The sequence below is a fragment of the Hemibagrus wyckioides genome, linkage group LG25 (assembly GCF_019097595.1).
Source record: "Hemibagrus wyckioides isolate EC202008001 linkage group LG25, SWU_Hwy_1.0, whole genome shotgun sequence".
Lineage (NCBI taxonomy): Eukaryota > Metazoa > Chordata > Actinopteri > Siluriformes > Bagridae > Hemibagrus > Hemibagrus wyckioides.
Genome location: NC_080734.1, coordinates 4,892,866 through 4,908,391, shown reverse-complemented (window position 1 = coordinate 4,908,391; position 15,526 = coordinate 4,892,866). Strand labels below are relative to the sequence as shown.

General features: G+C 40.9%; 1 protein-coding gene across 1 annotated transcript in view; it reads left to right on the top strand.

Annotated features, from left to right (window-relative positions):
- igf2r (insulin-like growth factor 2 receptor) overlaps positions 1-15,526 on the top strand; it is a 52,155-nt gene that overhangs the window by 20,428 nt on the left and 16,201 nt on the right. The window contains exons 13-31 of the mRNA XM_058378997.1: positions 2,184-2,471; positions 2,820-2,970; positions 3,054-3,234; positions 4,172-4,287; positions 4,452-4,590; positions 5,616-5,792; positions 5,922-6,023; positions 6,281-6,382; positions 6,463-6,634; positions 6,861-7,034; positions 9,156-9,299; positions 9,691-9,869; positions 10,043-10,130; positions 12,007-12,207; positions 12,284-12,414; positions 12,497-12,600; positions 13,115-13,242; positions 13,680-13,876; positions 14,964-15,090. Coding sequence (XP_058234980.1) covers positions 2,184-2,471; positions 2,820-2,970; positions 3,054-3,234; positions 4,172-4,287; positions 4,452-4,590; positions 5,616-5,792; positions 5,922-6,023; positions 6,281-6,382; positions 6,463-6,634; positions 6,861-7,034; positions 9,156-9,299; positions 9,691-9,869; positions 10,043-10,130; positions 12,007-12,207; positions 12,284-12,414; positions 12,497-12,600; positions 13,115-13,242; positions 13,680-13,876; positions 14,964-15,090 — 2,901 coding nt within the window. The remainder of the gene's footprint in view (positions 1-2,183; positions 2,472-2,819; positions 2,971-3,053; positions 3,235-4,171; positions 4,288-4,451; positions 4,591-5,615; positions 5,793-5,921; positions 6,024-6,280; positions 6,383-6,462; positions 6,635-6,860; positions 7,035-9,155; positions 9,300-9,690; positions 9,870-10,042; positions 10,131-12,006; positions 12,208-12,283; positions 12,415-12,496; positions 12,601-13,114; positions 13,243-13,679; positions 13,877-14,963; positions 15,091-15,526) is intronic.

The following is a 15,526-nucleotide window of genomic DNA, read 5'->3' as shown; positions in this document are numbered from 1 at the left end:
CACCCATTTATCCATCCATCCATCCATCCACCCATTTATCCATCCATCCATCCACCCATTCATCCATTTATCCATTCATCCATTTATCCATTCATCCATCCATCCATCCACCCATTCATCCATTTATCCATTCATCCATCCACCCATTTATCCATCCATCCACCCATTTATCCATCCATCCATCCACCCATTTATCCATCCATCCATCTACCCATTTATCCACCCATTTATCCACCCATTTATCCATCAATCTATCCATCCATCCACCCATTTATCCATCCATCCATCTACCCATTTATCCATCCACCCATTTATCCATCCACCCATTTATCCATCCACCCATCCATCCATCCACCCATTTATCCATCCATCCATCCACCCATTTATCCATCCATCCATTTATCCACCCATCCATCCATCCACCCATTTATCCATCCATCCATCCACCCATTTATCCATCCATCCATCCACCCATTTATCCATCCATCCATCCACCCATTTATCCATCCATCCATCCACCCATTTATCCATCCATCCATCCACCCATTTATCCATCCATCCATTTATCCACCCATCCATCCACCCATTTATCCATCCATCCATCCATCCATCCACCCATCCATCCATCCATCCATCCATCCACCCATTTATCCATCCATCCACCCATTTATCCATCCATCCACCCATTTATCCATCCATCCACCCATTTATCCATCCATCCACCCATTTATCCATCCATCCATCCATCCATCCATCCATTTATCCACCCATCCATCCATCCACCCATTTATCCACCCATTTATCCATCCATCCATCCATCCACCCATTTATCCATCCATCCATCCATCCATCCACCCATTTATCCATCCATCCACCCATTTATCCATCCATCCACCCATTTATCCATCCATCCACCCATTTATCCATCCATCCACCCATTTATCCATCCACCCATTTATCCATCCACCCATCCATCCATCCATCCATCCATTTATCCACCCATCCATCCATCCATCCATCCATCCACCCATTTATCCATCCACCCATTTATCCATCCACCCATCCATCCATCCATCCATCCATCCATTTATCCATCCACCCATCCATCCATCCATCCATTTATCCACCCATCCATCCATCCATCCATCCACCCATTTATCCATCCATCCATCCACCCATTCATCCATCCATCCACCCATTTATCCATCCACCCATTCATCCATCCATTTATCCACCCATCCATCCACCCATTTATCCATCCATCCATCCACCCATTCATCCATCCATTCATCCATCCATCCACCCATTTATCCATCCATCCATCCATCCATCCACCCATTCATCCATCCATTCATCCATCCATCCACCCATTTATCCATCCATCCATCCATCCATCCATCCACCCATTTATCCACCCATTTATCCATCAATCTATCCATCCATGTCATTTAATTGCATTGTCCAGATATTAAATTCATATACAGATAAAGCTTTTAATAAAAGTTCCTACTTTTGAAGTATTTTTTTATCATGTAAGTAGATAAGCTAAATTTATTTTGTTTGTTTGTTTTTGTTTATACTTTATTATAGGCTAATTATTTATATGCTTTTATTATTTATTTATACTCCTTTATATTCTTTATTTATTTTCTGTTTATTGATGTATTTATTTATATGCTTTTTTTATTTACACAATTAAAAAAAGTATTTTTTTTAACCACCATACTTTTTACCACATAAATTAATCCACAAAATGTTTTTAATGTAGTTGAAATCGTATGAAGAAATAAAATGCACAAATTAATATAATTGATTAAAGTTTTTTAATTGATTTTGTTTTTCTTTTTAATTTTTATCTTTATACTTGCATATATACATTTTATCTGTTTCATTTTGTTCCCACATTTTATTAGTGTTATTTTAAGACTGCTGAATATTCTAGATATTATATCTTTAAGCAACTTTTTTTTATAGCTATAAGTAAAACTATATGATTATAGCAAATCTATCAGTATGAAGAATTTATTTATTTGTTTGTTTGCATCTTATTGTCCCTACTGCTTCTGCTCTACATTTTATATTTTCTTTTGTAAATGCTTTAATGTCTAAATGATGCTTCTTGTGTGTTTACAATTGCTTCATTTCACTTGACTAGTCTCACTAATCAGTTGTTGTTTCATAAGGGAAAGGAAAGTTTACCAGCCTGGGGAAGTTCCTCTCCTCGCCGCAGAAAGACCTGAGTGGGAAAGACCTGAGGCTCATATACACCGACGGAGATGAGTGCAGGAAAAACACAAAGATTAAAAGCATCATCACTCTGAAGTGTAAACCCGGTGACCTGGACAGCCCACCGGTCATGAGGAGTGTGTCCAGCGACGGCTGCGTTTATGAGTTCGAGTGGCAGACTGCCGCCGCCTGCGTGCTGACCAGAACAAAGGGGGACGACTGTAAAGTGGAAAACGCCACCTCAGGTAGTGGAACATCTTGCTTTCTTTTCATTTCACTCAAATATAAAGATGTTTAAAGCTAGGTGTATAATAATAACATAATAATCTGGCTGATTTCTTTGTTTCTCGTTTCATTTTTCTGGTCCTGAAATTAGCTCCGCCCCCAAACCTGATCAGCTCAACCTCTCCTTTCTCAGTTTTGTTTCTTAAAACACCAGCTATGTTAACATAAAAAGGTCGAGAAGCAATGTTCAGCAAAGTTTTCTTTTCATTCCAGATGACGCAAGAAATGACAAACTGCTCCTTTAAAATCTCTCTTGGTGGCAGATGTTAAATAAACATATTTATTTATACATGTTTATTTATATCTAGGAATTTCTTTTGACCTGACCCCGCTGAGGAAGGCTGATGGAGGTTACTACAACATATCCAATGATAAATATGACTTCTTTATTAACGTGTGTGGGAGTGTTAACGCTGCAAATTGCCCTGAGAAATCAGGAGCCTGTCAGGTGGACAGGAGGCAAGTCCAGTCTTCGTTTTTTCTTCAACGATTTCTTGACTTTTTCTTTTTCCTTACTGAGGTTCATTCTTCTTGTTTGACAGTGCTAAAAGTAATTCCTGGAACCTGGGCGAGTTTAACTCCAGTCTGTCGTATTACGATGGCATGATCGAGCTGGACTACGTCAACGGTTCTCGGTACAACAACAAGGAACACACACAGCGCTCCACACACCTCTCCTTCCTCTGTGACCGAGAGGCTGGGCCGGGCAAACCTGAGTTTCAGGTATGAAGTACACAGAAATGGAGAGAGTGAGAAATAGGGACACCGAGAGAGACAGAGGAGGAGAGAGATTGGACAGACAGAAAGACAGAGTGTGGCACAGAGAGTGGGAAAGAGGGAGAGAGACAGACAGAGAGAGTGTGACGTGGACAGATAGAGAGACAGACAGACTAGGAGAGTGTGACATGGTCAGATAGAGAGACAGACAGAGAGTGTGAAGTGATCAGATAGAGAAACAGACAGACAGAGAGAGTGTGACGTGGTCAGATAGAGAGACAGACAGACGAACAGAGAGAGTGTGACTTGGTCAGATAGAGAGACAGACAGACGAACAGAGAGAGTGTGACTTGGTCAGATAGAGAGACAGACAGACGAACAGAGAGAGTGTGACGTGGTCAGATAGAGAGACAGACAGACGAACAGAGAGAGTGTGACGTGGTCAGATAGAGAGACAGACAGACGAACAGAGAGAGTGTGACGTGGTCAGATAGAGAGACAGACAGACGAACAGAGAGAGTGTGACGTGGTCAGATAGAGAGACAGACAGACAGGGGAAGTGTGACAGAAACTGAGAGTAGACAGACAGACGAACAGAGAGAGTGTGACGTGGTCAGATAGAGAGACAGACAGATATAACTGACTTATTACTCCTCCTACTACTGTTACATCTGCTACTGTTATTACTTCTACTTCTATTCCTACTTCTACTACTGTTATTCCTACTACTCTATTGTTTCTACTACTACTGCTGCTGCTGCTGCTACTTTGACTTCTTTAACAGCCCATAGTGTATTAGTGTATATTCATTGCAATATTAATAAAAACAGTGTGATTATGAATGATTATTATATGTTTATAATTTATCTTCTTCTTCTTGTGATTATTATTATTTTTATTAATAGAAAAAGTGAAGAACTGTTTGTTGTCATGTTTCACCCAGGCTGAGGATGAATACACCTACAACTTCAGGTGGTACACGTCTTACGCCTGTCCAGAAAGGCCACAGGAGTGCGTGGTCACTAACCCTGTGACCTTACAGCAGTTTGACTTGTCTAGGTGAGCGACGTTCATCCTGCTCATCCTTTCTCGGATTTATGAGAACTTTTAAACCAGCTAACTATACCTCTCTACATTATACACTAATCTGCTTTATTAGCTGTCTGTCTTGAGTCTGTCGCATGGATTCGTAGTGAACGGCTGTTATTTTTCCTTTTCTACAGTTTGTCGATGTTGACCGGATCCACTAACTGGGAGGCTATAGATTTTAATAGCCGGAAGGTGTACTACATCAACGTGTGCCGGCCGCTCAGACCCGTGGCAGGCTGTGACCGACTCGCCTCAGCGTGCCAGATAAAAGCTGTAACGTTTAGCATTTTTGAAATCTCCCTTTCATGTTCAATTCAATATTTCACGTTTCTCAGCTATTTTGGATTTCATTCTGTTTTGGGGTGTTAGAGGTTTTGATTTCTTTATTTTATTTTATTTTATTTTGTAGTGTATTAATTATTTATTTATTTTATATATTTTATTTATTTATTTATACATACACCTATTTTGTCAGCTATTTTTACAAGCCGTGGCCAATTTATAAAAAACATTTGTATTGGATCATTTCAGGAAGCAGTGTGCATTCAAAGCTTATTTAAAACAAGAGTTTTAGTATTTAAGTGCATTTAAGTATTAATTAGGGTTTAATTTTAAAACTGCAAAATGAGCATTATAATTTTAAGCTATGTTCTGATTACTGAGTTAAACCACGGAGGATGAAGGCTGCATCCAGTCTCTAAATAAAAATAAATAAATAAATAAATAAATAGAAAAGTCTAAATTCTATAACAAAGAGCAATGTTTTAGATTGGTTTTTATTTTTTAAGATTCTTCCCTTAAATTTCTTATATGCTTCAATTAAAAATGCACCCCATTATCAGCTCACCTACATTTATTTTATTTTATTTTATTTTATTTTATTTTATTTTATTTTATTTTATTTTATTTTATTTTATTTTATTTAAGGCTAAATCCTTACAAAAATGGTTTTCAATTCACTGTTCACACTACAGTAGTTACATAGGGTATAATAGCATGGTAGGACATACCTAGTGAGTTACATACTATCTGAACCTCTGTATAAGATTCAGCCATCATTCTGAGGTTCCAAGAGGTTCAGTAAATATGGCCTAAAAATAGTACTTTAAAAATAGCAATTAGAAGAATTATTGGCATTTGATGATGTAAATATGATCAGTTAAAATATTTTTAAACAGTATATTGTGTCCTGATGTCACCAATTTATTCCAGATCTTCTCCTGTAGTTTACATGCTGTACCACAATCATCACAGTCCTCTTCACAACTGTAACATGTCACACTGTGGTATTTTTACAGGGAATACCTTCTGCAAAAGTGACCATCAGTAACATGGGCGTGGCTAAAAAAGGCCCCGTGATCGTAGAGGATGATCAGCTGATGCTGGAGTACACGGACGGCTCGGTGTGCGAGGTGGACGGGAAGATGAGCAACTACACCACCCGCATTCACTTCGTCTGCTCCAAAGGGCTTGTGGTGAGGTTTCACACACACCAGAATCGTGTCAGTGTGTACAGAGAAGAATAAAAACTTGCATGCTGTGCTAACTGTGAGTTCTCTCTCTCTCTCTCTCTCTCTCTCTCTCTCTATCTCTGTGGTGATCAGTCATCCGGTCCACGCTTCACATCAGAACAGGACTGCATAGTTGACTTCGTGTGGGACACCGAGGCAGCCTGCGCCATTTCAACTGCTGTAGATGCCAATCAGGTGAGTCAACAGAATCACACACACACACTGCCTTCTATCTATCACTGTCAATCTGAGATGATATGATGAAACAGTTACTATAGAAACCATAACGTATTAGTATAAGTTCATTATTAATATATTTTGCAGTTGCGCTATTATCAATGCTGATATTATAGATAATACTTTCTGACCAATCAGAATGGAGAATTCAGTACAGCTGCAACGTCGTCTAGACGATAAGCTTCTAATCATTTTCTTTCGTGTTTGCGTGCTAGACTTGCTCTTTAAAGCATCCCAACACTGGTTTTGAGTTCAACCTGCTCCCTCTGGCCTCAGAAAACGCATACAAGACGACTGCAAACGGAAAAGAGTTCATTGTAAGTACACATTAATTTATTCCCTTTGCTTAATTTGATTTCTTTCCTAACCTCTTATCTTGTCCACGTGTCACCAACAGGTGAACATCTGCTCGGCCGCCCGGCAGTGCGGATCGGGCAAGCCGGACGCAGCGGGTTGTGTGGTGGAGGATGGCAAGCCTCACAGTTTTGTAGGAGTGGAGAGATCTCTGCAATTGTCCACTGATGGCCTGCTCACTCTCACCTACAGAGGAGAGCTGGATAAAAACCTGGGTGTGTTTATGCTTCATATCCACTAAATTAGCAAGATTTGTTATTTATATATATATATAATGTGTATGTATACACTTTGGTTATTATTTCTAATCTGCTAGACAGGCCACACCCACAAGCAGCAGACTATCTAGTGTGCATGCTAACACGTTTTTATGTGATTATTTTATTTTGGATAAGTGGCTTTACTTTTCCCCAATACTGAATCATCTCTCTCGCACCGCAGGCACCAGAGCCACGTTCACCATTAATTTTGTGTGTGATCAGAGCGCCACTAACGGCTCCCTGAAGCTCATCCGTGAGGAGATGGGCACGGCCACACACGTGCAGCATGACGTTCTTTTCGAGTTCTCTACAGCTCTGGCTTGCGAGCCTGCACCGGTAGATTGTCGGGTCACTGGTAAGAGAACATCTCTTACAGGATTATGGGGGAAAAAATTATTAGTATAGTGCAGACTTAAGATTAAAAAAATGTCCAGATTAACAGGTTTTTCTTCATCTCGATGGACAATCAGATATATAGATAGATAGATAGATAGATAGATAGATAGATAGATAGATAGATAGATAGATAGATAGATAGATAGATAGATAGATAGATGGACAATCAGATAGATAGATAGATAGATAGATAGATAGATAGATAGATAGATGGACAATCAGATAGATAGATAGATAGATAGATAGATAGATAGATAGATAGATAGATGGACAATCAGATAGATAGATAGATGGACAATCAGATAGATAGATAGATGGACAATCAGATAGATAGATAGATGGACAATCAGATAGATAGATGGACAATCAGATAGATAGATGGACAATCAGATAGATAGATGGACAATCAGATAGATAGATAGATGGACAATCAGATAGATGGACAGATGGATAGATGGACGGATGGATAGATGGATGGATGGATGGATGGATGGATGGATGGATGGATAGATAGATGGATGGATGGATGGATGGATGGATGGATGGATGGACAATCAGATGGATGGATGGATGGACAATCAGATGGATAGATAGATGGATGGACAATCAGATGGATGGACAATCAGATGGATAGACAATCAGATAGATAGATAGATAGATAGATAGATAGATAGATAGATGGATGGACAATCAGATGGATAGATAGATGGATGGATAGACAGATGGATGGATAGACAGATGGATGGATAGACAATCAGATGGATAGACAATCAGATGGATAGATAGATGGATGGATAGACAATCAGATTGATAGACAGATGGATGGATGGATAGACAATCAGATGGATAGACAGATGGATGGATAGACAATCAGATGGATAGATAGATGGATGGATAGACAATCAGATGGATAGATAGATGGATGGATAGACAATCAGATGGATAGACAATCAGATGGATAGACAGATGGATGGATAGACAATCAGATGGATAGACAGATGGATGGATAGACAATCAGATGGATAGATAGATGGATGGATAGACAATCAGATGGATAGATAGATGGATGGATAGACAATCAGATGGATAGATAGATAGATAAATAAATATGTATCAGTAAATAAGGCTATATGTCGGTATGTGCAAGTTGTATTTACAGCATATAAAGTGTTAAGACAAGAGTAGTTGTATGTTGTGCAAAATGTGTGCATTGTGTGCGTTGTATGTAGAACAGATGTAGCAGAATGTACAGGGTGAAGCAGAACTGCAAGGGTGGTGAAGTGTAGTGAGACATGAGTGTCCTAGCCGTGTCGCGTTATTGTCGCAGTAGTAGTAATCGTTGGTATTGCAGTAGTCATAATAGTCATAATTCTCATAAAAAGTCGAGTCAAAAAGCTTTTATTGTCATTTCAATCATATATAGCTGACGCAGTGAGATCCTTCTCTAGGACCTTGGTGCTACATAAAATATCACAAAGCTAAAGACTTAACGTAAGTTGTCCCAGACACATAAAGATAATGCAAAACCCTACAGGACAGATACACAAACTGGCACAGACCAGTGTACATTCTGTATATTGTACAGTACAAAACTAAGAGAAGGTTAACAAAGAGGGTTTATATACACTTGTATAAGAGCAGCAGTTGGTGGCAGTATTGAAATGCGGTGTGCAAAAACAGCATGTGAACAGTTTTATGGACGGTGCTGTAGACATGGATGGATGTTGAACCTCTGTCATAGTAGTAGTTGCAGTTATACTCGTGCTCCTAGCTGTAGTGGTTGGTGTACTTGCAGTAATCATTGGGTTGTAGTCATAATTGACATAGTGATACTTGTTATATTTATCGTAGTTGTAGTAGTCAGGCTGGTAGATGTAGTGATACTCGTACAGGAGTACAGTAATTGTAGCAGCTGTTGTACTTGTAGTAATGGTTAGGTTTAGTGGATGTAGTCATAGTAATAAGTGTCATAGTGATGCTCGTTATACTCGTATTTATTGTAGCCGTAACAGTAGTCCTAATCATCGTAGCTTTAGTCATAATAGTTCCGTCTCTCCACTAACCTGTTTTGTGCACACAGACTCTGAAGGAAATGAGTACGACCTGAGTGACCTCAGTCTGAACGATAAAGCCTACGTCCCCTTAGACACTTCAGACCAGGCCAAATCTCAGAAGTTCTTTCTCAGTGTGTGTAAACCTCTGCCATTTGTCCAGGGCTGTCCAGGTAACTCGCACTCACACAATATTTTATCTATTTTGTTTTTCATGCTTTTGTTTTTCCAAGGTGTTGATTACACATTGATGATGCAGTGTATTTACATGGAAATATGAATATGCAGATTATGGGTTCATGCTTGGGGGGGCAGTATGATGCCGTTTTTGCTCTCAGGTTGGTTATTTTCCAATAACAGCATTTTATTCCCTGCAAAAAAAGAATATCCACTTAAGTTATAGCAGCTATACACAGCCATATTCTCACCAATACGGCAAACCAAAGCCTCTGAACAGTTTAGCTAAAGTTCTGTCTGTGTGTTTGAACATTAAGAAGGTGAAAACATGAGCTGTCCGATTAAATAAAGAGGTCTTCACAATTAAGAGTCTTTTGTCATTGGCAGTTGGAGTAATCGGAGCGTGCGGTCAGTTAAATGGCCGAGCTGTGAACCTGGGCTACGTACAGTCCAGTCTGCAGGCCGGCTCGGACGGCTCTATCAGCATCGTCTATCAGAACGGAGATAAGTGTGGCTCAGGAGGGCGTTACTCAACACGCGTGATCTTCCAGTGTGACGACAGCCCTGTAAGCACCATCAGTCTGTTTGATTTCCATCTCACCTTGTGTCTTTTACATTATTTCTTATATAGAAGTATTTCTACTACTTACAGTAAAAAATAGATGTTTAATAAGTTTATATTTTGCTTATATTATAAATGGACAAACAAGGAATGTTTCTGCTTCTTTACTATTTGTAGGGCTCACCAATATTCGATCGTAAGGACGGTTGTGAATACGTCTTTATCTGGAGGACCTCTGAGGCATGCCCGGTTAAGAAAGTACAAGGTATTTAAATACTTAATGATCCAAATGGGCTTTTTTTAAAAAAAACTCTACTTTTCAGTACTGATTCCTCAGTGGTCAGTCTCAGAGAGTCTGAACAAGCAGGTGGGATTGGACAGGGGTCAGCAATTGGCAGGATTGATTAGAGAGTATGAGCAAGTGGGTGGGATTGGTTTAGGAGAGTCTGATCGAGTGGGCAGTATTGGTTAGGAGAGTCTAAAGGATTGGGTGGGATTAATTAGGAGAGTCTGGTGGAGTGGGCAAGATTGGTTAGGAGAGTCTAAGGGAGTGGGTGGGATTTATTAGGAGAGCCTGAAGAAGTGGGTGGGATTGTTCAGGAGAGTCTAAGGGAGTGGGCAGGATTGGTTAGGAGAGTCTCAGGGAGTGGGTGGGATTGTTTAGGAGAGTCTGAAGGAGTGGGCAGGATTGGCTAGGAGAGTCTGAGGGAGTGGGCAGGATTGGTCAGGAGAGTCTGAGGGAGTGGGCAGGATTGGTTAGGAGAGTCTGAGCGAGTGGGTGGGATTGGTTAGGAGAGTCTGAGGGAGTAGGTGGGATTGGTTGGGAAAGTCTGAGGGAGTGGGCGGGATTGGTTAGGAGAGTCTAAGGGAGTGGGTGGGATTGGTCAGGAGAGTCTAAGGGAGTAGGTGGGATTGGGTAGGAGAGACTGAGAGTGGATGGGATTGGCTAGGAGAGTCTAAGGGAGTGGGTGGGATTGGTCAGGAGAGTCTAAGGGAGTAGGTGGGATTAGTTAGGAGAGTCTGAAGGAGTGGGTGGGATTGGTTAGGAGAGTCTGAAGGAGTGGGTGGGATTGGTTAGGAGAGTCTGAAGGAGTGGGTGGGATTGGTTAGGAGAGTCTGAAGGAGTGGGTGGGATTGGTCAGGAGAGTCTGAAGGAGTGGGTGGGATTGGTCAGGAGAGTCTGAAGGAGTGGGTGGGATTGGTCAGGAGAGTCTGAAGGAGTGGGTGGGATTGGTCAGGAGAGTCTGAAGGAGTGGGTGGGATTGGTCAGGAGAGTCTGAAGGAGTGGGTGGGATTGGTCAGGAGAGTCTGAAGGAGTGGGTGGGATTGGTCAGGAGAGTCTGAAGGAGTGGGTGGGATTGGTCAGGAGAGTCTGAAGGAGTGGGTGGGATTGGTCAGGAGAGTCTGAAGGAGTGGGTGGGATTGGTCAGGAGAGTCTGAAGGAGTGGGTGGGATTGGTCAGGAGAGTCTGAGCGAGTGGGTGGGATTGGTTAGGAGAGTCTGAGCGAGTGGGTGGGATTGGTTATGAGAGTCTGAAGGAGTGGGTGGAATTGGTCAGGAGAGTCTAAGGGAGTGGGTGGGATTGGTTGGGAAAGTCTGAGCAAGTAGGAGGGATTGTTCAGGAGAGTCTGAGGGATAGGCCTGTATTAGTTAGGAGAGCCTAAGGGAGTGGGTGGAATTGGTTAGGAGAGCCTGAGCAAATAGGCAGGATTGGTTAGGAGAGTCTGATGGAATGGGCGGGATTGATTAGGAAATCTTGAGAGAGTGAGTGGGATTGGTTAGGAGAGCCTGATGGAGTGGACAGGATTAGTTATAAGACCCTGAGCAAGTGGGTTGCATTAAGTTAGGAAAGTCTGAGGGAGTGGGCGGGATTAGTTAGGAGAGTCTGAGCGAGTTGGCGGGATTAGTTAAGAGAGTCTGGTCTAGTCCTGTATGCACCTGTACCTCTGATATACACATTATCTCAGTATGTGAAAATAGACAAAATAATTCAAGTGTTCATCAGTAACACATTTAGAGGAGAGAAATACTTCTGGGAATAAAAGTGGAAGAAACCTGTGCAGTCTTCTGGACACTGTGTGCTCTGTTCCAAATGCCTTTTATTCTTAATAAATGTATTTTCAATATTTTTGTGTGATCAGGTACAAACTGTAAGGTAAAGGATCCCAGGAGTGGGTATGAGTTTGACCTGACCCCACTGTCCACCAAGGATTATGAGGTGAAGAGCTCGCAGTATGAATATCACTTTGCTGTATGCGGCGCTATCAAGTCCTTGGTGTGTGCACACGGAGATGATAAGGTCTCGTCCTGCCAAGTAGAGGGCTCCAGTCACAGGATTGCTGGTCAGTACAGTTTCTGTATTTAAAATAAACCTAATCTCATCATTCTCTCTAACATTTGTATCTTGTGTGTTTACAGGGCTGGCTAATCAGAACTTAACATTTGATGACGGCGTTATAATGATCAACTACACACACGGGGAACCCTGCCACAAGATTTACGAGCGATCCACAGCCATTATGTTTTCCTGCGACCACAGCAAGAATCCGGTACGACTTCATCAGTCCGAGTGGCTTTATGAATCGAGTGTGATAGATTTCTGTTTTCTGAGTTCCTGAACGATCGTTACAGGGGAAGCCGGTGTTTATCAGAGAGACCACAGACTGCACCTATTTGTTTGAATGGCACACTGCGCTGGCTTGTCCTCCTTTTAAGACCGTCAGCTGCTCCTACAAGTGAGAACGCCTTGAATGATTCACTTATTACTTCATGTATATAGAATAGTTTATTCAGTTAGAGCTTTCCATTTGTTGTTGCTTGAAATACTTTCACAATGAGTGAAAGAATTAACGGTTCATGCACAAGTTTATACATTTTATTTTAATTCTTTCTTATAATTTTGTGTTTTTAAATATTCTTTTTCCTCCTAATTATTCTAAACACAAGTAGGCAAGTTTTCTTTACATTACTCTCCTGTAATAATTAGCGTTCTTAAAGTTTATTATTATTATTATTTTAAGGATTTTCACACAATCATATCTGGCTGTATTATTAGTCTTGCTAAAAAATGTTGAAAAGTAATCATAACTAGTGATCCAGGTGTTTTAAGATGTTGAAATGAGTTAAGCTTTATAGATACTAATACTTGGTTGCCTCTGCCATGAGGTTGAGAATTGACTAGCTGGACACCAGAACAGTGAAACGTCTCTTCTCGTTCTGATCACTGTCTCTGAATCGTATCTTTTCCAGTGACGGCAGTGGACACTCGTACGATCTGTCATCATTGGCTCTGCACAGTAGAAACTGGGTGGTTCTGTCTAAGACTAAAGACCAGCGTTACTACATCAACGTGTGCAAGTCTCTCGTACCTCAGAGCGGTGAGTCAAAACTACGTCTGAACCTGAGCTGAAGTCAAGAGTTACTCTAAACTGGAATATTTACATTCGGATTTCAGCTGTGTTTAGTAACAAATCCTCACTCTACATGTTGGGCTAAAAAAAACAAGAATTGGCTCAAACAGTTTCCATTACACAAATTGTCATTTTTACTATATATTTTTATTTATATTTAGCTTATCTTTATTATAATATCAAAGAGGAACCATTTTTATGAACTCGTTCTGTGTTTGGTTTTCAGTTGTGCCATAAAATTGTGAGAAATTGAACTTCGAGTTGAGAAATTCGGCTTAACCAATCAGCTACAAGCAATGCTGTCAGCTCCGCCCCCTGAAACCATTTATTTCTATTTTTAGTCCAGAATTAGAAGGCTATTAATGCTTTATGGCTGATTTTTATCCTCTGTGTGTGTGTTCCAGGTTCATGGGGCTGCCCGAGCAGCGCTGCGGCGTGTCACAAGACTGGTGATAAGTACGTGAGTCTGGGAGAAGCTCAGTCCGAGCCGCAATGGGAGGACGGCAGGCTGGTGCTGAAATACACGGACGGAGAAACCTGCCCGGCAGGAGACCGCAAACGGACCACCATCATCCGCTTTAAATGCGATCACACCCAAGTGGTGAGGCATTGTTGTGCAACACACACACACACACACACTTGTCATGTTATACAGAAGGTCAGCACTGTGCAACTGAATTGCTTTCAGAAACATGACTGTTGGACAGTAGATTTAATGAATAATGTTTTCAGCTCTTGTAAATTTATTAAATCAGTTTTGCTCCAGAATTAATGTTTTTATAATCAGGAGTCAACGATTCAGGAAACTTGTGCTTCCTCTAGACCGTGGGTTGGATAAGTGGTTCTCCAGTAAATAAACATTATTGTGAGGGACTTAAAGGGGAGTGCTAATCCTCTCCAGAGCTCAGACAGGAAAAGGGGATCAACACAATATTAGGCAGGTAGTCATAATGTTATGCCTGATCTGTGTAAAACATCAGTGTAATGTAATTGAATTTGAAATGATCATAATGTTCCAAATAAATAATTCTGTGCAGAAACACAAAACAACGTAATCTCACGCCCAGAGCTAAATATGCTGAATATGAAGAGGTCATGCAGCAGGAGATTCTATCCATCACACACACACACACACACACACACACACTTAGCTTCAATGACACAATGCAGAATATCCTGTTATGTCACTTGGATAGGGGTATAACACAATAGTCATGTAACAAAGCCACACATTTGAGTTTACAGTCATTCACACGCTCACACAGTAAAATGATCAACATAACAGTAGGCAATTGAGTATTGATTATTGTACACAGTTAAATAAAGAGCCCAATGCTTTTACAGTAGGTTTACATCAGTTTTAAAAGTGTACTGATGAGGTCTGTGGAACTGATGGTACTGTTGAAAGGCAAAATGAAAGATTTTAAGGATTTCAGCATTAGACTGCAGCCTGTATGATATTTTTCAAGACCGGTCCTAGGTTTAAGGTGCTCTAAACACACCTTTTCCAGCCCCTGAACGATGTGTTAAGCTGTGAGTTGAGTAAATCAGGTGATTATGGCTCGAGGATGGTTTAAAAGTGCAGGACAGTGAGTCTGGAGCCAAGGGCTGGCCGTGTTGTAAGCATTTATTAGCTAAATATTGAAATGCAGATGGTGTGCTTTAAAACGAATGTGTGTGTTTTGCAGGACACGAAGCCCACTCTGACCTCAGTGATAGAGGACTGTGTGTACACCTTTGTGTGGTTAACACCGGTAGCATGTCCCCTTAACAGCACTGAACACGGAGACTGCAAAGTCACTAATCCACTCACAGGTGAGTCCCACAGCCAGATCAGCGTCCTCTTATCATCGCAGTATTCAGATCTGTTTAACAAAAACACAACCTAGATTTAATTACAGTGGATATGAGTTTAATTGGTTCTGGAGGAGAGTTCTTAAGGTGAAAATGTGTATTGTGAAACAAATTCTCCCATAAGAAATAATGTAAATGTAGATAATCCGTTTCAGCCGCCCAAAAATATGATCAATATGACCAATATGAAGCGTATGTACACTGTATGGCTGCTTACAAAGAACTGACCCAAGCCAAGCATTCTATGTCAAGGCTCCTCACAGGAAGTCGTGCCACCAAGCTTGGGTTAAAAATAGAACAGCTCACCCACACCACCAATCTGGCAACAAAAAAACACCCCAAAAATCACCTAGCTTTTGAACACATGCTGAAGACAACGTTGGTATCGTGGGTAGAC